The 22195-nt window shown below is 42.2% G+C and overlaps 1 protein-coding gene across 2 annotated transcripts in view; it reads right to left on the minus strand.

The window, feature by feature from the left end:
• Positions 1-20673, minus strand: part of LOC114035958 (DEP domain-containing mTOR-interacting protein-like) — a 31972-nt gene extending 11299 nt beyond the window's left edge. For both annotated transcript variants that reach the window (XM_027852355.1, XM_027852347.1), the window contains exons 1-2: positions 20401-20673; positions 4581-4759 (exon numbers count right to left, since the gene is read on the minus strand). In XM_027852355.1, coding sequence (XP_027708156.1) covers positions 4581-4759; positions 20401-20486 — 265 coding nt within the window. In that variant the 5' untranslated portion in view covers positions 20487-20673. The remainder of the gene's footprint in view (positions 1-4580; positions 4760-20400) is intronic.
• Between the last annotated feature and the right edge of the window lie 1522 nt (positions 20674-22195).

Here is a 22195-nt window from a genome sequence, read left to right on the forward strand (position 1 = left end):
GAGTGATTTGTGTTTAAGGCACATGTTCCTTAAGAAAGAAATCTAGCCAATGAACACCAAGATATTTTGCAAAGTTTCAGTAATCAAAATTTACATTCCTTTGGGCAGAACACCTGCAGGTAAGGATGTGATACTCTATGTGGACAAAGAGAAGGGAAGGGAAGGGAAGGGAAGGGAAGGGAAGGGAAGGGAAGGGAAGGGAAGGGAAGGGAAGGGAAGGGAAGGGAAGGGAAGGAGGAAGCTGTGTTGCCCAACTAGCCAGTTCCAATTGGGTCCCCAGTGGGGCAGCTATTCACTACTATTCCTACTACTATTCACAGAGGTTGTTTGCCCTTCATTTTCAAAAAGGACTATGACATCAGGGAGGTGACAATGCCATATTGGGCAAGTGAATTGGATTTAAGTGAGGGAGGGCTGTGAAAATTCACCTGTCTCATTTTCTCCTCTGGAGTCACCTGGGTCCAGCAGAAAGATATAGATCAGGACAACTGAAGATGGCTCTGCCTTCTCCCCTAAACTCCTTGAGAAAGCAGCTATCCTTGGTGTTTCTATTTCCTGTCCTCTCACATTCTTAACTCTCTTCAGTCTGGCTCATTATTCAACTGAAACTGCTCTTTCCTAGGTCATTAATAATCTCTTAATTGGCAAATATAATGGCTTTCCTTCAATCTTCTTCCTTCATGACCTCTCTGATGCCTTTGGCACTGTTATCAGTCCCTTTTGGATATTCTCTCCTCTCTAGCTTTGTGCCACTCTTTTCTCTGGGTTTTTCTCCTGCCTATCTCACCATTCCTCTTCCTCAGTCTCCTTTGCTAGATCTTCATCCTGCCCATGCCCACTAACCACGGGTATCCCCTACCCTCAGGTTCTATTCTTGGCCCTCTTCTCTTCTCCCTTTATGCTATGGTGTTCAGTGAACCTCTCCACAGATGACTCCCAGATCTATATATCCAGCTCTCATCTCTCTGCAAAACTTCAGTCTCATATCATCAATTGCCTTTTGGACATCTCAAAATCACCATGATCAAAACAGAACTCATTATCTTTTCCCCCAAACCCTTTCCTTTTCTGTCCTTTCCCATTACTATTGAGGAAACTACCATACTCCCAGTCACCCCAGTCCATAACCTTAGTGTCATTCTCCATTTCTCTCTTATACTGAGTCCATATATCCATTCTGATGTCAAATCTTGTCATTTCTACCTTCACATCTCAAAGGTGCTGCCCCCTTGGTCAAGCCCCTCATCACCTCACACCTTCTAAGTAATCTCCCTTCCTCACATTTCTCCCCATTCTGATTCATTCTCTATTCAGGTACAAAGCAATCTTCCTAAAGCTCTAGAATGACTGTGCCAGCCTCTGCTCAACAAAACTCCCGTGGCTCCCTCTGGTTACTTACAACATCAACTATAAAATCATTTTTTTGGCTTTTAAAACCCTTTATAACTTTGTCCCTTCCTATCTTTACAGTTTTCTTACACTTTACTTCCAATATGTACTTTGTGATCCAGCAACACCTACCTTCAAACATGCTATTTCCAGACTGTGTATTTTCAAAAATGGTTTCCCTGGCTTCCTTTAAGACCCAGCTCAAGTCCCACCTTCAGCCTTTCCTGGTCATTTCTCCCACTGCTAATGCCTTCCTTCTAAGATTACCTCCAGTTCACACAGTATATTTTATTTATACTTAGTTGTTTCTAAGTTGTCTTCCCCCACCTCCATTAGAAAGTGAGCTCCTTGAGGACAGGAACAATTTTGTTGTTGTTACTGTTTGTTTTCCTTCCTTTGTTTCCATTAGGGATCATAATGGCCTGGGTACACAGTAGAATCTCAATAAATACTTGTTGCCTGAAAGGGGGTTTAATCTGTCTAGATATCCATCCATCCATTCATCTATTCATCCATCCATCTAGATATCCACATAAGACTTCTGTGTTTCCCAGGAAGAGCTGGTCAGACCTAGGACCCAGGAGGAAGGGGGCAGAGAGAACAGGTGAGCAAGGAATAGTGGGCCAGAAGGAAATGAAGGGAGAAATCAAAATACCTGCTTCCATGGAGTAGTCAAGTCACACCCTCTCTACCACAGCTCCTTCCTGAATAAAAGGAGTCATTTAGAATAGCTCTAGAACCAGAGCAATTGGCCTGATGACCACATTAACATAAATAAAGCCACAATGAAAGACTTCAGAAATATGGTCAATTCCGTGCCAAATCTTAACTTCAAGGGAGTAAAGCAAGCCTCTAGTCTCTTAGAAGAAAGGTGGTGAATTATAGGTGCTGAATGAGGCATTCATTGTCAGATAAGGCTAATGTGTTTATTTGTTTTGATTAACTGAACTTTGTTATATAGGAGGATACATAGGAGGAGCTAGGGAGTAATGGGGATATGATAATAATGTTTTTGAGAAGAGCTTTAGTATTTTTTTTAAAGAAGACATAGTTTTCATTCTCAGGAATAAGGGGCAAAGAATAAACTAAGACAGCCAGTTTCTCAAGTCCTGTGTCATTTGCATGCAGAGAGCGAGGGAAGTGAGAGAGTCCAAGATGCAGGAATGAGAAGCCAAGCCTCATTCCTCTGTGGCTTTGGCTTCCTGGACCACAGTCCAAGGCCTGGGCAAGGGTCAAAGCTTGTTCTTGTTCCATCCAAATGACTCTGTTCATCATTCATCCATAATTATGGCCTGGCCACACAACCCAGCTTAGGAGAACCACCCAGGAGACCTCCAGGAAGAGAAGCTTGTGAAGCTGTGTGGGCCTACACACACACACACACACACACACACACACACACACACACACTACACACACACACACACACACTCAAATTCAATCTTTCACACACATACTCTCCATACTCACACCCATACAACCTTACATATGCCTCATACTCTCATATGTGTTCATTCTCTCTCTCTCTCTCTCTCTCTCTCTCTCTCTCTCTCTCCTCTCCCCGTCTCTGTCTCTCTCTTTCCCTCTCCTTCCTCCTTCCCTCCCTCTTCCTGCCCTGGGGTGTGGAATTCTCCAGACGAATTTACAAACCAGACAAGGGCCTAGTGTTTCCCTCCCATACCCCAGCCACGACTTACCAGAAAAAAAAAGATAATCTATCCCCCTGACCCAAAGTGCAGGCTCTCAGGACTGCCTGACCTCTATGATTTCATTGGAACAGTATCAAGAAGTTCCCCTATTCCCAAATATCCCTCTAGGGGCCTGGTGCCTGAATCAACCATGTAGGGCAGTACAATATGGTATAGGAACTTTCTCTGAAGTCACAGGATTCATACTAAGCTTACTGTATGATGAAAAACCCAGATCTTTTTCATAGAACCCATTGTCTAGCTCATACCTTTCTGATCCTATATTTGTGAGATATATTTTTTTAATCCAAGTGTATAATTGTGTGTGTATCCCTGTTAAATTATTAAAATTTGACTTGGCTCATAATTCTAGTCTACCAAGGTTCTTATATTCCCCCCTCTCAAACTTTATGTCACCTATATATTTAGTAAATATCCCTTTTATGCCTTCATTCACATAATCAATGGTTCAAATACTGCCTCTGATGCTTATTGTGTGATCTTGGCCAAGTCACTTAATTTCAAAGCGTCCCAGTTTCTTCATCTATAAAGACGGGGGAGAGGTTGGCTTAGATGGCCTTAAGTCTCTCTCAGCTCTAAAGCTGTGACCCCGTGATCTTTCCCAGCTTCATTCTTTTGGGTTAAGCTTTGCCTTCTCCAGGTTCCTCTTATTAAGCCCATCATTAGCCAGCAACACCTCAACATAAGTGAAATTATCATATGGATTCCAAGATGACTTGTCAAAAGGGCAGCTTCCCTGGGCAGATCCTGGGCATGGGGTTAAGTCAGGAGGGGTCAATTTTCTAGAAAGCTCAGGTGAGAAGTAGAGCAGAGCACTAGCAGACACCAGCAGGAAAAAGCATTGTTACCAAAACACTCTCTCTCACAACTTAAAACACTGGAATCCAGAGATGATGCAGGGAAAATACTGTCTACTTATCTGTGGGCCATGCTCCAAGGACTAAAGCTACACACAGGCTGACACTGAACCATTGTCTTTTCCTACACGGGGGTGGAGGAAATTTTTGAACATGGAGGCAAAAGAAAATTGAAAAAAAAAAAGTCTAGAAAGGGAGGAAGGAATTTTTAAAATGCCATGGCCTTTGTGAGGAAAAAAAAAGGAAAGAAAGTAAAGAAAAAAGTATAACCAATCATAGCAGAGGCCCGCTCCACACCTTAAATCCAAAAGGACTCAACTGCAGTAGGAGGGATGTAGGCCAGATAGAACTGAAAATATGAGACACTGGAGATTATTAAATAAGGCTACGGATATTAAAGGTGAGGTCAGGCAAATATAAGAAGCTGGGGGGAGAACTTTCTAAGGGGAGGAGAGGCTCTTCACAATGTTCTACCCATCCGTTATCCAATACACATAGATTCCCCACCTGCTCTGGTCATAAGTATGGTTGGCCCTCTCTGTCCCTTCAGAAGCAAAACTGTTGGACTCTACAGATGGGATGGGGGAGTAGGGAAGTGAGGAGAGTTGGAAGAGACACCACATACCATGATGAATGATGTAGTGGTCCATCAGTTTCTGCATCAGCCGAATGCCTGTTTCTCTATCTGGTGCCTCCTTGTGATCTATCAGCCAATCTGTGAGCTCCTTGGCCACAAAACAATTGGGATATGTCCGAAGATGATAACGTCGATCCTTGATGAGCTTCCCATCATGAAGTCGAAGCCTAAAACAGATGAAGGAGGAAAGAGGAAGAGCTAGGAGAGCCCTTAGAAGTGATGTGCTAAAAATATTTACAGCAGCTTTTTTCTGGAGGTAAAGAATTAGAAATTGAGAGGATGCTCATCAATTGGGGAATGGCTGAACAAGTTGTGGTATATGAATGTAATGGAATACTATTGTGCTATAAGAAATGATGAGCGGGATGCTCTCATAAAAACCTGGAAAGACTTGCATGGGCTGATGCAAAGTGGAATGTACTGTGTACAAAGTAAAAGCAATATTGTAAAATGATCTGCTGTGAATGACTTCACTATTCTCAGCTTTATAACAATCCAAGACAACTCTGAAGGACTTAGGATGAAAAATGCTATCCATCCCCAGAGAAAGAACTGATGGTGTCTGAATGCAGATTGAAGCATACTTTTTTTTAAAACTTTATTTTTCCTGAGGGTTTTTTTGGTCTATTTTTTTTTTTACAATATGACTTATGGATATGTTTTGCATGACTATATGTGTATAATCTGTATTGAATTGTTTGCCTTCTCAATGAGGAGGGGTGGGGAGGGAGGAAGGGAGAGAATTGTAACTCAAAGTTTTAAAAACAAATATTAAAAATTGTTTTTACATGTAACTGGGGAAAAATAAAATACTAAATAAATACCCCCCCTAAAAAAAAGAAGTGACGTACTTTCTTCTCCCACATTCTTTGCAGAAAGTCAAGCCACTTTACAGATGAACCACTGAAAACTGAGACTTGGTGGCCTGTGTATCCTCAGAAATGTAAAGATTGCAGTGATTATGTTAATGAAGAGGAAGACCAGTGTGGATAATCAAAAAAATATGTAAGACTACATAACAGCAGTTAATCCAAAAGAGTGTATACTTTTTTAAAAAAAATCAGACACTTTCCAAACAGAAGGGAAAATACAACAGTGAGTAATTTAAAAAGCATTTCTGTCTGACTATGTAATGCATTATGAGTGCCATATCAAAGTCACACTTGCCTTCCTACCTATGCTTTTGTGCAAGGTGGTATTACCCTGAGCCTTCATCAACTGATGATACAAAGAGGGTACTAGCCTTAGGCAAGTAGTTCTGGGATTAATACAACAACAATAACACCTTTAGTATATAAATACTGCCTAGCATAATGTAGATGCTAGGTGAATGCTTGATTAATTATATTAATAACAATTAATGGCTGCAATTAATTAATGATAAATCTACAATTCATTAATTCATTCATTCATTCAACATCTATGTACATCTGAAAATGAGTCACACTGTCCCCAAAGCCCCTAGAAGTTTGCTCCATGTAGGGCAGGGGACAGGAGGGGAAGGGAATTCTCAATCTGTAACAAGGCTAGAGGAGGGTGCCCCAGCTGTCTGAAGATGCCACTAATTCTTGCTCAGATCATGGAGATTAAGGGAGACACTTTTCCAATGTCACACAACCTCGTATAGCCTTGCTACCATGAATAATTTCACCATGGGACCCGACAAAGTAACTTACGAGATCCTGAGAGTGTAGCTGCTCCATGCTCTCCCTCCCCACCTTTCCCCATCTCTGTTAGCTTTTCCACATGCCTCAATGATCTGTACTCCTCTTTCATTAAGAACCTTCATCCCTCCCAGGGCCTCAGAATCTTACCTGCTCTCAGGAAAAAAAAAAAGCAATCGTGTCCTCATTTTAAAGGCAACCCTTCAAATCATGTATATGCATAGTCAACACCCCACCACCCCATACTAGCACACAACATCCACAGCACACACACAAACAGATATAGGCACTCATAGATACAACACACAGGTTATGACTATTGCTACGCAGGCCATACCCTTGACATGCTTCTACCTGACTGGTTTCCCATCTCAAGCGAGATCTCTGGGGTTTTCAGTTAGTTTGGAGCAAGACTCTGCAATCACTTGCCCAGTCCAGTCAACACTGTCTGCCTCTCCTGAGGCAGCTTAAACAGGTTTCTGGTCAATAACACTGGCCACAGAGGTCTCACTTCTTCACACAGGAAATCTTTGTCTTCCCTCAGATCTTGGAGGGTCTCCCAGATCAATCCCAACTAGGGCCAAGTGTAATTTTGTCCTGGATTTTGCTTAATGCAAAAGAACTATAATTTCATCAGCAAGGGGAATTCCAAAGCCTCCCCTCCCCCATCAATACATCTGTATCCTTGTAGGTAAGTCTTCAGGTATTGCCTCAGGTACCCAGAGGTGTAGTGACTTACCCAGGATCACACAGTTAGTGACAGATAGGAGATTTGAACTGAGGACTTTCTGACTTTCCAGCACTCACAATGTTGTCTCTTGTTTAATGTTATCAGAGTTTATCTGAGAGAAATTGTACCTCTCTGTATCTGGGAGGAACTTGATACAAACTGTCAGCCAGTCAAAGGATAAAAGGTCCAGTTCTGGCAGCCCAGTCCCTAAGAGGCCAGGACCCAAACTGAGTTACCAGGGTAGGAAAGCAAGCCATTAGCTCCATAATTCTGCCACCCATCAACTCGCCTTATGGCCTGAAGTTGTAGCCTAGAGGGTCACATTTAAATTCCACAATCCTCAGCTGTAGGGGGTAATTTCCCCACCCCCAGCATATGGAGAGTGGGGAAGAAAGAGGAAAAAATACCCGGATGTTTTTGCAGAGACTTCCCTTCCTCCCTGCTGCATGGGCCCCGGCTATTGTTCGCCCCAAATGCCTCACCGCTATGTAGTAGATATATGGGAAGTCCCTATTGTCTCAGACATCACAGATGGGTTCCTACATTAGGATCTCTTGCAGGGCTCTGCACCTTCCCATGATGTGTCCCTACCAGCCTCAGAATTGTCAGATATGTGGCCTGCAGTAGAAGGATAAGGGTCAGTCTGAACCTGGAGAGAGGAAGGTATAGAAATGACAGAGTTAGAAACACTATCGATCCAATGCCACCCCTAGGACCCTGAACTACCAGTAATTTCCAGCCTTTGGAACATTATTAGCACCAGTAAGAGGTGCGGATCCTGGGGAGCACCAAACCCCAGAGGAGCTACAAAGATACAAGAAGAGAGAAGAAATACTATTTCTTGTAACTGGGATATATCAGAAGAATAACTAGCATTTATATGGTTCTTTCAAGTTTTACAAAGAGATTTATATATGTGTTATCTCATTTGATCCTCCTAGAAGTCCTGGGAGGTAGGTGCTATTATTATCCCCATTCTATAGATAAGGAAATTAAGACAGAGGTTGAGCAACTTGCCTAGGGTCACATAGATAGAAAGTGTGAGATAAGATTTTAACTCAGGTCTTTTTGACTCTAAGTCAATCACTCTAGCCATTGGGCCATTGAGCTGCCTCATCCCTCACTACTGCAGAATTTTCATTACCCATATTTGTGTCTAGTCACCCTAGCACCCAACACAGTGCTCTGCATACAGTAGGCACTTAATAAATAAGTTTTAAAGTTGAAGAAAGGAGGTCAGGAGGAAGGGTTGTTGTTTGTCCTTTGTTCTGGAAGAGGACCATGACATCAGGAAGGTGATGCCATGACTTGCAAGTGAATCTGATTTAAGTGAGGGAAGGCTGTGCAAGGTCATCAGCTTCATTTTTTCCTCCAAAGCCATTTGGGTCCAGTGGCAAGATATAGATCAGGACAACTGGAGATGGTCCCCAGAAGGAAAGGTAGGCAACTCAGGGAGGGAAGTGAAAACCTCAGAGGATTCAGAATCAGCAACCCAGGTCACCTTCTTTTAAGACACACCATTCAGGAAAGCCCACTAGAGCTGCCCTGCTTCCCAAACATTCACCAAGTTGAGAGAACAGCTGTAGGAATTGTAAGGAGGGCTTATTCAGCTAACGCCCAAGCAGGAACACCTTAGACTGGTGACCAAGACAGCCTCCCAAGGGCCTCTGTCTAAAGCAGATTCTGCTGCCCTGGGCTTGCAAGTTTTCCCATCCGTACGCCAGGGGCAGCACAACACTGACTTTCCTTGATCAGTAGAAGTTGATTGTAAGACTCAGCTCTAAACTTCTACAAAGTTCCCATTTAGGACAGTTTGTACAAGGATACATCAATGGACCCATCATTTGTCATAAAAAGCTCTCCTGTGGAAAAGGAATTAAGAGAGTGTTATTTGGCCCCAGCAAGCAGAGGTGGAAGTCAGAAAGGAGCAAATTTAGCTCTCACATAAGGAAGAACTTCCTAACAACCTGACTGCCTGCCAATAGGGGGATTCCCCCTTACCTGAGTTCTTCATTGGAGGCCAGTCACTTAGGATCACCAGTTCAGAGTTGTAAAGGACCTGAGGTCATCTAGTCTAACCCTCTATTTTACAGATGAGAAAACTGAGGCTGGAAGACTACTTATTGAGTATATCACTGCAAAGATTTGGGTAGATGTCTGCTAAGGTCCCTTATGCCTGTGCTATTCGGTGATTCTTAAAGTTGAAGAAAGGAGGTCAGGAGGAAGGGATGTTGTTTGTCCTTTGTTCTGGAAGAGGACCATGACATCAGGAAGGTGATGCCATGACTTGCAAGCGAATCTGATTTAAGTGCAAGGTCACCAGTCTCATTTTTTCCTCCAGAGCCATCTGGGTCCAGTGCTCTCTCCCCTGGGGCAGATCCCAGCCCAACCATGCATTCTATTCTGGTACAATTCTTCATCCCTGTCCTTCTGTTAAAAACTCTGTAGAGGATCTCTGCTGTACTGGATGCTTTCTTCTAGATCTTTGAACATTTCCTGATACCATCACAATACTCAGGATACCCTCAGTTATCCCTGTTTCATAATAAGCCTTCTTTACTCATGGCAAATTAAGGTGGAGGCAGAGAGGTTAGATTAAACAGCTCTGATGGAGGAAGGAAGCAGCCATTAGTTGCTTCCAGTTCTTTAAAGTTGAATTCCTGGCAATTTTGGATTACCTTCACCATTAATGGGATGCTGCTATAGACAAAGCAGGGTGGAGAGGAGGAATTACTGCTTACATATTCTGCCACTTAAATGCTATTTGAAGCTGGGAGGAGGCAGTATTAAAAGATGTCTCAAAAAAGAGGTTGAATAAAAAGCTTCACAACAGGTGAACACAATACCTCTCTTCAGAAACATGGCCAATTCACTCACACTTCCCAACTACCTCTAACTCAATGTGGCAAGAATTTTAGCTAATCCTAAAATAGGGATAACTGGTGGGTTTAGATGAGGTCTAAGGGTCATAAGGATATGGCTGATGTAGCCCCAGCCTTGGGGCAATGAGGCAACGCTAAGACTTTATCTGAGACTGTGGTGATAGCAGGGTCAGTACTCGGTCTAGGGGGATGGGTGTGAATGGAACATTTTTCAATGCCAAACTGGGGGAGGGGGAGAGAATGAAAAAAAATAGATTTTAGTCTATGGGGAAACAGCAAAAACAGGTGAGAAGCAATCAAAATTGAAAGGGAACTGCTTTGTGTTGTCTCTGTCACACACACACACACACACACACACACACACACACACAGACTATAGCAGGTCTGAATTATCTTTGAAGCTATCCACAGTGGTCCCAGTTTTGCTTCAAAGTTGTTTTTGTAATGGGTCCTAAGAAACAAGAGCCAGGACTACACTGTCTTCTCTAGCTCCCAAGAGAATCCTAAGGAACATCTTCTCCCTGGATATATCTGTACAAGTGTCTGCTTCGAATTTCTCTAGGGGACGTAGATCTCTTCTCTGGCCCTTAAGCTCCAGGACAATAAGGCCCTGGACCTCACAATCCTAAGTCACCTAGCTCAGTCTAAAGTACAACATGTACACTCTATTCCAACTTCTACAAAGCTCAGAGGGGATCTCTGGGGCCACTAGACAGTGAGTGGTCTTACAGGATGGTGATTACCCACTACAACAGACCATCCTCAGACTTCTGAACCTGTCAATCAAGAAGGTAAGAAGGTGTCAGAAGAGTTAGAAACAGTGATTGATTTTTCTGGGGAGTGAGGAAGAAGGAAGTTTAAAGGAAGTGAGAAGAGGAAAGAGAAAGAGGGAGAAAGGGCAGGGGAAAGACAAATGGAGAAGATAAGGAGGAAGGAGAAGGAATGAGTAAGAAGAGGAGAGGAGAGAAATAGGAAGAAAGGGAAAGGGAAGTGGTGAGACAGAAGGGAGATATAAGGGGAAAATGAGGAGAAAAAATTAGGGGGAAGAAGGAAAGATGAAAAGCAAGAGTGAAAAAAGAGAAACTGAGAAGGAGAAAAAGGCAGCCCAGAGAAGGAAGAGGAAACAGAAGGCAAGCTGGGTGAGAAATAGGGGAAATATGGAGGAGAAAACTGAGGGGGAGACAGAAATTATTGAAACCTTAAGACTGTATCATAGTATCATAGATTTAGAGCTAGAGGGGATTTCAGGGAGTCATTAGTCCAAATCCCACATTTTACAGATAAAGTCATATAGATACTAATTAATAAAGGTAGGGTTAGAACCCAGATCTTCTGACTCTAAACACAATCTCCTTCTACTGTGGAATCAGCTCCTATGGAAATAGGGAGGGCTCTTGGACCTGGTTCATTTGAGCTCCTTCTGCAATTCCATTCCTTATGAATTGATTGATTGTTCCAAAGCTTCTAACCACTAAATATGATCATTCAGGGTGACTCAGAGGCAGAGGATTGTAGCTGTTTTGGGGAAGGGGATTGTGTCATTTGGCAGAATGCACAGAAAGCATAGAGTGACTTTTGAAGTGACTGGGCATGTGGCTGAACACCGGGGAAAAGGTGTTCTGTGGCCACCCACCTTCAGCCTCTCAAGATACAGTCCCATTCTGGACAGGCTTCTCAATGAACCCATAGATTCGGAGAAAGCTTGAGCTGAAATAGACTTTAGAGACAGATCCTCTAATCTAACCTGTTTCACCTTAAAACAAAATTTTTTTTTTGTTATTTTGGACTCGACAAATACCAGCAAACATGGGCATTCCCATATACAAAGAATAGAAAAAGAAATGAAAATGCAAATCTCTATGATACACAACTTGAATTTTTAAAAGGATAAGTAGGGACTGGACTTGTGATTTCATTGGTACAGGGAATACCCTGGTTAGGAAATTCCCTCTGGTCACACAAGTGTGTACCTTCTTTGCAAGTTATAAGAATAGCCTAGAATACTGAGAAGTCAGCTGACTTGTATACACACACACACACACACACACACACACACGCATCTATATATATTCAATATATGTCTGTGTCTCCACTGAACTTCCTTCTGCTTTCTTCTGTGTATTTTTTTTAAAGTTTTTGATGACACTTTTTTCTTTCTTTTCATTTTTAATAGGTACCACTCGCTCCCTTCCCCTCCACAACTCCTACAGAAAAACCCTACCAAAAAAAAAATCCCTCCTTTGTAACAAATAAATGAAGCCAAGCTAAATAAATCCACACCTTGACCATGTCTGAAAATATGTCTCATTCTGCATGTCTGCTCCATTAACTTTGAGCCAAGAGGTAAGTGGTATGCTTTATCTTCAGTCCTATGGATTTGGGATTGTTCATTCATTGAATTGATAAGAGGTTTTAAGTCTTTCAAGGTTGTTTCTTTTTACAGTGTTGTACTCATCGTATAAATTGTTCTGATTCTGCTCACTTCACTTTGCATTCATTCATTTATATGTCTTCCCAGGTTTCTCTGACTCTGTCTCTTTTGTCATCTCTCATGTTGTTAAGTTGTTTTTCAGTCATGTCTGACTCTCCATGACCCCATTTGGGATTTTCTTGGCAGAGATACTGGAGTGTTTTATCATTTTCGTCTCCAGCTCATTTTTTAAAGGCATTCTTCTCATTGGCTTTTTGGATCTCTTTTGCCATTTGGGCTAGGCTATTTTTTAAGGTATTATTTTCTTCAGCATTTTTTTGGGTCTCCTTTAGCAAACTGTTGATCAGTTTTTCATGATTTTCTTGCATCACTCTCATTTCTCTTCCCAGTTTTTCCTCTACTTCTCTTATTTGCTTCTCAAAATCCTTTTTGAGCTCTTCCATGGCCTGAGACTGATTCATATTTTTCTTGGAGGCTTTGGATGTACGAGTTTGACTTTGTTGTCTTCTTCTGGTTGTATGTTTTGGTCTTCTTTGTCACCAAAGAAAGATTCTATGGTCTGACTTTTTTTGCGCAGTTTGCTCATGATTCTAGCCAATTACTTGAGTTTTAAACTCTTTGTTAAGGTAAGAATCTGCTTCCAGTGTGGAGAATGTACTGTCCCAAGCTTCAGGGGTTTTGTGTAGCTGTTTTCAAAGATACTTCTAGGGACCTGTAAGTTTTCAGTTCTTCCAAGGTGGTAAGATCAAGGGTGAGGTGTTTACTCCTTTCCTGGCCTGTGCTCTGGTCTATGAGTGACCACAAGCACTCTTTTCTGCCTTGGTACTGTGAGAAGGATTCCCTCTCCACCACCACTACAAGCTCCACCATGCCAGCACCTCACCCCAGGATCCCCACCCAGAACTGTTAACCAGATCCAAGCATGGGCAAAGCAAGAGAATCCTGCCTTAGCACCAAAGAGATTCCTGCAATCCCCCTCTGAACAGCCACTCGATTCTTCCTCAGTCTGTAGGCCAGAAGCTTCAGAAACAGCCACTACCCCAGGGCATGCCTGGAATGGGGCTGGGACCAACCAAACTTCTCTCTCACCATGGTCACAGACCTTTCCTACTGACCTTCTAAGTTGTCTTTGGTGTTTGTAGGTTGGGAAGTCTGGAAACCACCACAGCTGCCAATGATCCAGTCCCCTGAGGCCTGCTCCAGGTTTGCCGAGGCCTGGTTTTTGCTTGCTCGCGCCTATTCTGAGCTGCGTTTCTCTTCCAGCCCAGAGTGATAGACCTTTCTAATCAACCATCCAGGTTGTCTTAGGTTGGAAATTTGTTTCACTCTGTCTTTTTTAGGTTTTGTTGCTCTAGAATTTGTTTAGAGCCATTTGTTTACAAGTATTTGGAGGGGTTTGGACTCCAGCTCATTTTACAGATGAGGAATCTGAGGCAAAGAGGGTTAAGTGACTTGCCCAGGGTCACGTAGCTAGTAAGCATTTGAGGAAGGATTTGAACTAAGAAAGAAAAGTCTTCCTAACCTCAGGCTGAGAGCACTATCCACTGAGCCACCTAGCTGTCATCATGACTCATGACACAATAGTATTCCATTACATTCATGCATCATAATTTGTTCAGTCATTCCCCAATTGATGGGCACCCTCTTACTTTCTAGTGCTTTGCTATAACTAAAAGTGCTGTTAAGAGTATTTTTAAACAAATAAGTACTATATTTTCTTCTTTAGAGTTTATGCCTAGTAGTAATATTCGTGAGCTAAAAGGTATGCAGTTTAGTGACTTTTGAGGTTATAGTTCTAATTTTTTTTTCAGAACAGATAGAACAATTCTCACCTCTATCAACAGTGGACAGAAGGACACAAACATTAAGTGTCTATTATGTGTCAGGTACTATGCTAAGCACTTTTTACAATTATTATTTCATTTGATCCTCATAACCCTAAAAGGTAGAGGACTATTATTGCTTCCATTTTACAGTTGATGAAACTGAGGCAAACAGAGGTTATGTGAATTGCCCAGGGTCATATAAGTAGTAAGTGTCTGAGGCAAGATTTGAATTCAAGTCTTCCTGACTACAGGCCTAGCACCCTATCTATCATCCCACCTAACTGCCTTATTAGGGTGCCTGTCTTCCCAGATTTATGCCAAAAATTGTCTGTCAGAACCTCAGAGTTGTCTTACTTTACATTTCTCTTATTATTTGCGATTTGGGGTTGTTGACATTTGAGAACTGCCTGTTCATACCCTAGAACCATTATCTATTGGGGAATGACTCATTCTTTGACTAAGTTCTCCATCTGTCTTGGATATCACGCCTTATCAGAGAAATTTTTTACAATTTCCCCTCTAATTTTCCTTGTATTTCTAGCTGCCTTGATTTTGTTTGTGCAAAAAGATTTTCAATGTTGTATAACTAAAGCTATCTATTTTATCTCTCATAATAATCTCCATCCCTTGCTTGGTTAGGAACTCTTCATCAATAGTTGTGAAAGGCATCTCTTCCCTTGCTCCTCTAATTTGTTTATGATGTGGCCTTTTATATCTAGGGAATGTGTCAATTTGGAACTTATTGTACTATATAAAGTGAAATGGTCATCTAACCCTAATTTATGTCAGGCTGTTTTCAAATTTTCCAATAAGTTTTAATGGGATAGTGGGTTTTCATCCTAATAACTGGGGTGATTTTGTTTATTAAATGCTCTGTTTTCTGTTCATTTGCTTTTATGTCTTGTATGCCTGACATTTTACCAACCAACTTTTAAAATTTTTTTAACCAGTACCAAATAGTTTTGATAATTAATGCTTTGTTGCTAATTTTTTCTAGCTCTATAATGTAACCTTTTGGCAGTTTGGTTGGTATTGGGTTTTTTTTTTCATCAGATACCTGAAAGGTCACAGAAGAACCCAAGCCTCCCACACATACTCAGAAAAGATTTTAAAATTGCAACAGACTGAATAATAATTAAACACTCCAAAGAGAAGCTGTAGTAAGTGCCTTCATCTGGACTAGAACTATACAAAACTTCATTCAAGAAGCCTATGGGATGTCCCAACCTGGGAAGCCAAAAAAAGCCAGTTAACAAGCTGGAAATCTGACCGGAGAAGCAGAGAAGGTTCAGAGGCATCCGAATCCTACAGTTCTCTATACTCCGATCCATTATATTGGCATGACCCAGCCATGAGCAATTCATGTCTCTCCAACTATTTGTCCATCTTTAGTTCTGTAGAAAGTGTTTTGTAATTGTATTCATAATATCCTTGCATTTGTAGATGGAATCTCAAATTTTTTATACATTATGTACTCAGTCTGAATTTTATATTTGAATCTCTTCCTGCTGGGTTTTGTCGGTAATATATGGAAAGGCTGATGATTTGTGTGGGTTTATTTTATGTCCTGCCACTTTGCTGAAGTTATTAATTGTTGCAATTCATTTTTAGTTGAACCTCAAGGGTTTTCTAAGGAGACCATTCTATCATTTACAAGAAGCAATAATTCGTTTCTTCTTTGCTTATGTCTATTCCTCCAATAACTTATTCCTGTCTTATAACCAATATTTCTAGCACCACATGAAATAATAGAGCATCTAGAATGTCTCAAATCAGATTGCTCCAGACTTCTGGTCCCCTGGGCATTTCTGGATCAAAGCAATTCCAGCTGCTGCCCCCCAAAGAAGGCTTCACCTTCCAAATCCTCAGGGCTTTCTCCTTTGGTTAGAGCCTAGTAGAGAGAATTGTAGGATTCAAGGGGCTCTGAACCTTCTCTGCTTAACTTAATCTCCTACTTAACCAGAAGTCTTAATCCATTTCACTTTGCAAACAAAGAGAGGCCCAGAGAGAGAAATTACTTGCCCAAGGTCAAACTGCTAGTTCGTGGCATAACTAGAACCCAGGCCTCCTTACTCCCAGACAGGTGCAGGTACTAGGTAACAATATCATCCTGTAGCTACAATGTCCCTCCTCCCCCTCTTTAGAACTTCTGAGAATAGGATCTTCCTGGGGCTGAGCCTCTCAGTAGGCTAGACAGGGTACCCTCACTCTCTAGGAGTTCAGGATATTTCTTCTGAAGCACTACCTCAGAACTACCCTACATCTGCATGCAGGGCTGAGTGCCCAGACCATGACCTTCACCTCCACTGCCTTCAGGTATTTGCTGAAATGACCTAGAGGAATGTCAGTGGTGTAGAGGAAGGGTGGGAAGACCTAGAAGCAGAGCAATGCAGACCTTCCAAGTATTCACTAACTCTCAGAAAGCTCTCATGAATTGAATTTCCAGGCATTTCCAGAGCTAGCTGTCTGTATGTGCCCCAGTGGGCTGAGTATTCAGTACTCAGTCCCCTTAGACACCTACACAGATTGCTCCAAGGTTTTCTCCTCCCCTCCCAAGAAATTCTTCCCTCCCAAATACCAAACTAATTTATTCATCTTAACATATCCCCCAAATCCTATGAAAACCTATGAGAAATCACAGGATTTGAGAATTAGAAGGGACCTTTTAGCTGTTATCTACTCCAACCCATACACAAAAGGAATTTTCTTTATAATAAATCTGACAAATGCTCACCCAAACTTTGGATGAAGATCTCCAAGGAGGGGGGCAACATAATAAGTCTCAAGATAATCCATTCTATTCTGGATAGCTCTAGTTTTTAGGAAGTCTTTCCTAACCTTAAGCCTAAATTTACTTTTTTGAAAACTCTACTCATTTGTTCTTGGTTCTGTTTTCTGGGGCTAGACAGGTCACACTTTCTTTCATGTGATAGCTCTTCAAATATTTGAGACAGAGAGCAAGTATCATTGGGTCATATCCAAACAAAACAATTTCAAAAATGATACTAGGGTCAGATCCTGAGTCCCTTGCAGACTTGATATCAGGGGATTTATGGGAAGAGGGGATGACAGTCCTCTAGACAGAGCCTAGATCTTAGGATGCTAGGATCAGATTTAGAAGGGGCCTGTAGAGGACATGTAATATAACTTCCTCATTTCACAGATGAAGGTGCAGAAAATTTAAGTGATTTCCTAAAGGTCACACAGGTAGCAAAGAGCAGGACTGAGATATGAACCCAGGTCTTCTGAGCCCACATCTAGCACTCTTTCCACTGTATCAGGGAGATGAAGTGATTTTCTCAAGTTTGTGTAGTTAATGGCAGAGCTGAGATATGACTACAGGTCCTCTGCCTCACTCCACTCATAGAACCTCAGAGTTGGAAGAGATCTCATAGATTATTAGTCTAGGGATTTCCAAATTTCATTATGAGAGGCCTGTTAAGGGGATATCAAGAATATTTTTATTTGATTTTGGGGAAATGACTTCCAATCAATGAATTTACAATTCTTCTTGGTGTAATCTTGAGAAGCATATCCAATCTTACTTTTCTTTGTGAAAAATTAATCTATTTTATCTCTTAGATGAATATGCACAGTGAAGTCAAGAATATAGTTCCTTTCACACTGAATAGGAGATTTACTGAAAGCCAAGGGGACTGAAGTTCTATATGGAGCTGAAATCTACCTCTTAATAATATCCACCAATTGCTCTCAGTTTTGCCTTCTGGGGCCAAGCAGAACCAGTCTAATATTTCTTTAACATTATAGCCCTTCCAGTACTTCAAAACAACTATTAGATTTCCTCTCCCTCATCCCATAAGTCTTTACTTCTTCAGGCTAAACACTCCCAGACCTTTCACAGCTCTATGTATGGTCTGGTCTGAGTCCCCTTGCCATCCTGGTCATCCTTCTTTGGAACCATTCCAGTTTATCAATGTCTTTCTTAAAATGTGGCATCCCAAAGTGAACTCAATAGTTCAGATGTGGTCTGACTCAAGTAAAGTACATGGAAAGTCTCATTTTCTTTTTTCTGAGCACTATTCCTCTCTTAATGCAGCCTCAGATCAAATCAGCTTCCCTGGCTGTTTTGTCATGATTGACTCATATTAAACTTATTGTCCACTAAAACTCCAGATTCTTTTCTTTAAATAAAAACAAACTGTTATCTCTCCACCTCTCAAAGTCCTTCAGACCTCCTCAGTAACTGGTTACTAATCTATCTTTCAGAACTTTTTAAAATGTTCATATTCTTAAATGTTTATATTCCTAGCCTTCATATGACTAGCCTAATCACTCCTCTAAATTTACTCTGTTGAGTGAAGAAAGCTTGACCTCTGACTTGTGCTAGAACTTTCCCCAAGATTGAGTTCCTCTCCAAGTCCCCTGGTGGAGTGGACAAATTTCTTCTCTTAATCCCCTCCATGACTTCAGACTTCCATCAGGTCTCTCCTCCTTCTCTTTAGAACTTCCCTCCTACAGATAGCTTATCTTTTCCTCTGAGCCAATCCTACTCTGTAGTTTTCACTCTAACCTGACATGGGTTAGGTGTCATTGAAACTACAGAGTGGTTTTCCCCTTTATGTCTCCCACTAGACCCAGATTTTGTCATCTTATCTTATACTGTGTTCTAGCTTAGCCCAGTGTCTCCAGTGCTTGTCACAGTGCCCAGCACATAGTAGGCACTTAATAAATGTCTATTGACTAACTTCTAGCCACAGAATTTCTCATTCTTCATGTATTTGCTGTGAAAGGAGGGAGTGTGTGTGAGTGTGTGTGTGTGTGTGTGTGTGTGTGGGTGGGTGGGTGGGTGTGGGTGTGTGTGTGTTGGGCCTGTGGTGTAGGCATGAAGCCAATGTTATGGGGAAAAGCCAAGGACAGACTCAAGGGTAAAATGTTAAAAAGCTCATAGGACTGGAAGTTCTTTAGGGAGGGGGAACAGATCAGTTCGCTTTAGTGTTGAACTCTCCATGTTTAGTAAGCAAAGGAAGAGGAGGGGCATCCTACTAATTCCAAATCCAAGGGAAGGAAAAGAAAGGGGCTGGAAACAGTGGCCTGAATTAAATCTGTCTACTCTCAACATTCAAATTCAGGTTTTCAGGATTTCTCAATCAAGCTTGCTTCAGGGTTTTCCAGTGCTGGCTCCAGCCCAATTGTTGAAATTTTCAGTTGTGTATATTTACACCTAGAAAATCAGCAAATGCTACAGATCAGGGGTTGATATATTGTTTTGTTGATTGTCTATACTTAAGAAAATGAGGTTAATAATGAAAATTAAATTTCAAAGTGTGCCGATAGTTAAAGCATTTACCAACAGGTCTATTTTTCCAATCTGAGAAAGCTTCACAAGCCCTTACAAGGAAAGAAGTTTGAATTCAGTCTGGAAAAGGAGTTGCAATATACAGCATTGTAATGGAGGAAGGGAAACGGAACAGAGTCTGGCTCGGTAGGGAGCCGTGGGGAGAAGAAGAAAGAGACGTGGGGAGAAGAAGAAAGAGAGAGAGGAGGAGGGGGAGGGGAATAGAGGGAGATGCAGCAAGAGGGAAGAGAGGGGAAAGGGAGAGGGAAGAAGGAGAAAAGAAGGGAGGAAGGGAGATAGAAACAGACACAGAGTTAGGGGGACAGAGACAGAGAGCGACTGAGACGGAGACGGAGACAGACGGAAAGAGAGACGCTGTCACTTGCCTTTTTCCTAGACAACCAGTACAATATTCTCTAAGCTTTGAAACACACAGGACACAGCCGATCAGAAATACCACACTGAGAAAAAAAGGTTGTTGTCGTTTGACTCTGGTCCCAAACACATCCCTCTTCTCTCTCCTCGCCTCCCCGCCCCCCACCCCCATCCAACTCTATTAGACCCCCAGTCTCTAACCCAATTCCGCCGCTTTCTTCCACTGTAGGTTTCCAGGCTTCAAGACCAGAGCTTTGCCAACGCATTCATTAGCTGCTTTTCTTTCATCCAGTTTTACTTTTCCCTTCATGATGTATTGTTGAGAAAGCAGGAGCTGGAGTCAGAAGATGAGGGATCAAATTCCAGCTTGACCACTTAACTAGTTTTACAACGACCATAACAAGTCATTTCACCAATCTGAGCCTCAGTTTCCTCATAAGTAAAATGGGGGTCGGGGATAGAAAAAGGATGAGTTGAACTAGAGAACTTATAAGATCCCTTCCAGCTCCAAGTCCTATGAGCCTATGTCATCTGTAAGGAAGGGATGAGTTCCATGCCTTTCAGGCCAGGGTTTCTTCCTTGTTGGTCCCAGTATGGTACCTACCTCAGCTGCTCCCCCGCCAGCATCACCTCCGCCCGGTGCTGCCGTTCCGCCGCCTTCTTCCGAAGGTTGCTGGGCCCGCCCTCCATGTTCCCTGCTCCACTTGGACCTTAGGGCTGGACTCCTCCTATAACACCTCAGCACCCTTACTTGTTCCCTCCTCACTCCCACTCCGTCCTGCCCACAGACTCCTGGATCTGGTTATTCTGGGGCCAGCAGCAGCTATGGTGGTGGTTAGTAGCTCCGGACCCGACCAGAAAACTCAGCTCCGCCAACCTACTCTTCAAGGACAGGTGCCCCAACGAGTGACCGCTTAAGTTTTTCCTCCAGGGGGCAGGACTGAGGAGGGGCCCCCGAGGCCTCTGCCCGCTGATTTGCAAACTCCGGAGCTGGGGCCGGGGCCCCGCCCAGTCCCCAGTCCTACCTGGACTCCGCCCCTAGAGCTCACTCAGAGCCTTCTCTGTTGCTGTTTCACTCACTGCCTTCTGCTCCACTCTTCCACACCTAAACTGCACAGGCCATGGCATAAGCGAAAGATCACCGAGAGTGAGAAGTTAGCGGTTTTTTAACGAGCTAGAAAGGAGTCTAGGGAGACTCTAATCCAACCACCTCCATTTAAGGATACGGAAGCAAGAGCTGAGTGATTGTAATTCATATGTCCCACCGATAATAACAGCCAGGGTTTGAACCTAGATCCTCTAACTTCACGGCCTGCTCCCTTGAAGTAGGTTGGAGTCCCAATTCTACCACTTAGAACTGTGACCTTGGGAAAATCACTCTCTGGGTTTCAATTTCCTCATTTATAAAATGAGGGGCTCCCACTACTTGTTTTCTGGGGTCTTTCCCCAATTTAATGTCAGATTCCATGACTAATCCACAATCACCCATATGTATGTACATATGTACAGATCAGAGTAGGCTTGTAGATAGGTGTAGATCAGATGTTTCAAAATCCTCTCCTCTCCTGGCTCAGGATTACAGATTCTTCTCTTTAAGTTAGTGACCATGAGACCTATTGAGATGTTCAACTTCCCAGGAAAGAACTCATTCAAAGCTATTCTCATTCATTGACACCTAAGGTTATATAAAGGAATTGGGAGAAGTGTAAAGGGGGTGAGGGTAGGAGAACATTGCAGGGGAAAGACAAACTATCTACTTAAAACTTTTGTCAATGCTCAAAAAATTTTTAGATTAAATTGCTTAGCCTCAACCACATCACACACACACACACACACACACACACAATTTGCTGTTCTCTTATTAACATATTGTGTGCAGGTGTGTATGCTAGAGTACAAATCTCTCTTGTCCAATCCTGTAGACAATCTCAAGAGCCTATTCACTGTTGAGTATAAAAAGAACATATGACCTGGGGTTAAAGTTGGCATCAGGAAAAAACTTTGAATGGGAACAGATGACATTGGCCAAAGCCATTGTTTGGAGAGTCTGTAATTAGTTACTAATTGGTCAGAAAAAGGGCCAGATTCATGAACTTGAAAAGGGAAACTGGATCAGGAAAGTGCCTCTTTTTCTCTCTTATGAAGTGGGGGAAGGGACATAAAAAGCATACAATGCTATGTTTGGCCCAACCCAAACATTTTTAGAAGAGAAAATGGGGACCATGATGAGGAGTTAACTTGCCCTAAATGAGTTAACCAATTTACATACTCCCCATCCTGATTCTAATGTTATTTTCTCTACACCATATTATCCCCTTTAAAAGTAGCAAGTCAAAATTTTTTCTGCTTAGCTTGTAAGACTGTATATAATTTGGCCCTATCTGACTTGCCTACTTTAT

This window comes from Vombatus ursinus, unplaced genomic scaffold, assembly GCF_900497805.2.
Source record: "Vombatus ursinus unplaced genomic scaffold, bare-nosed wombat genome assembly UNPS02000580.1, whole genome shotgun sequence".
NCBI classification, from domain to species: domain Eukaryota; kingdom Metazoa; phylum Chordata; class Mammalia; order Diprotodontia; family Vombatidae; genus Vombatus; species Vombatus ursinus.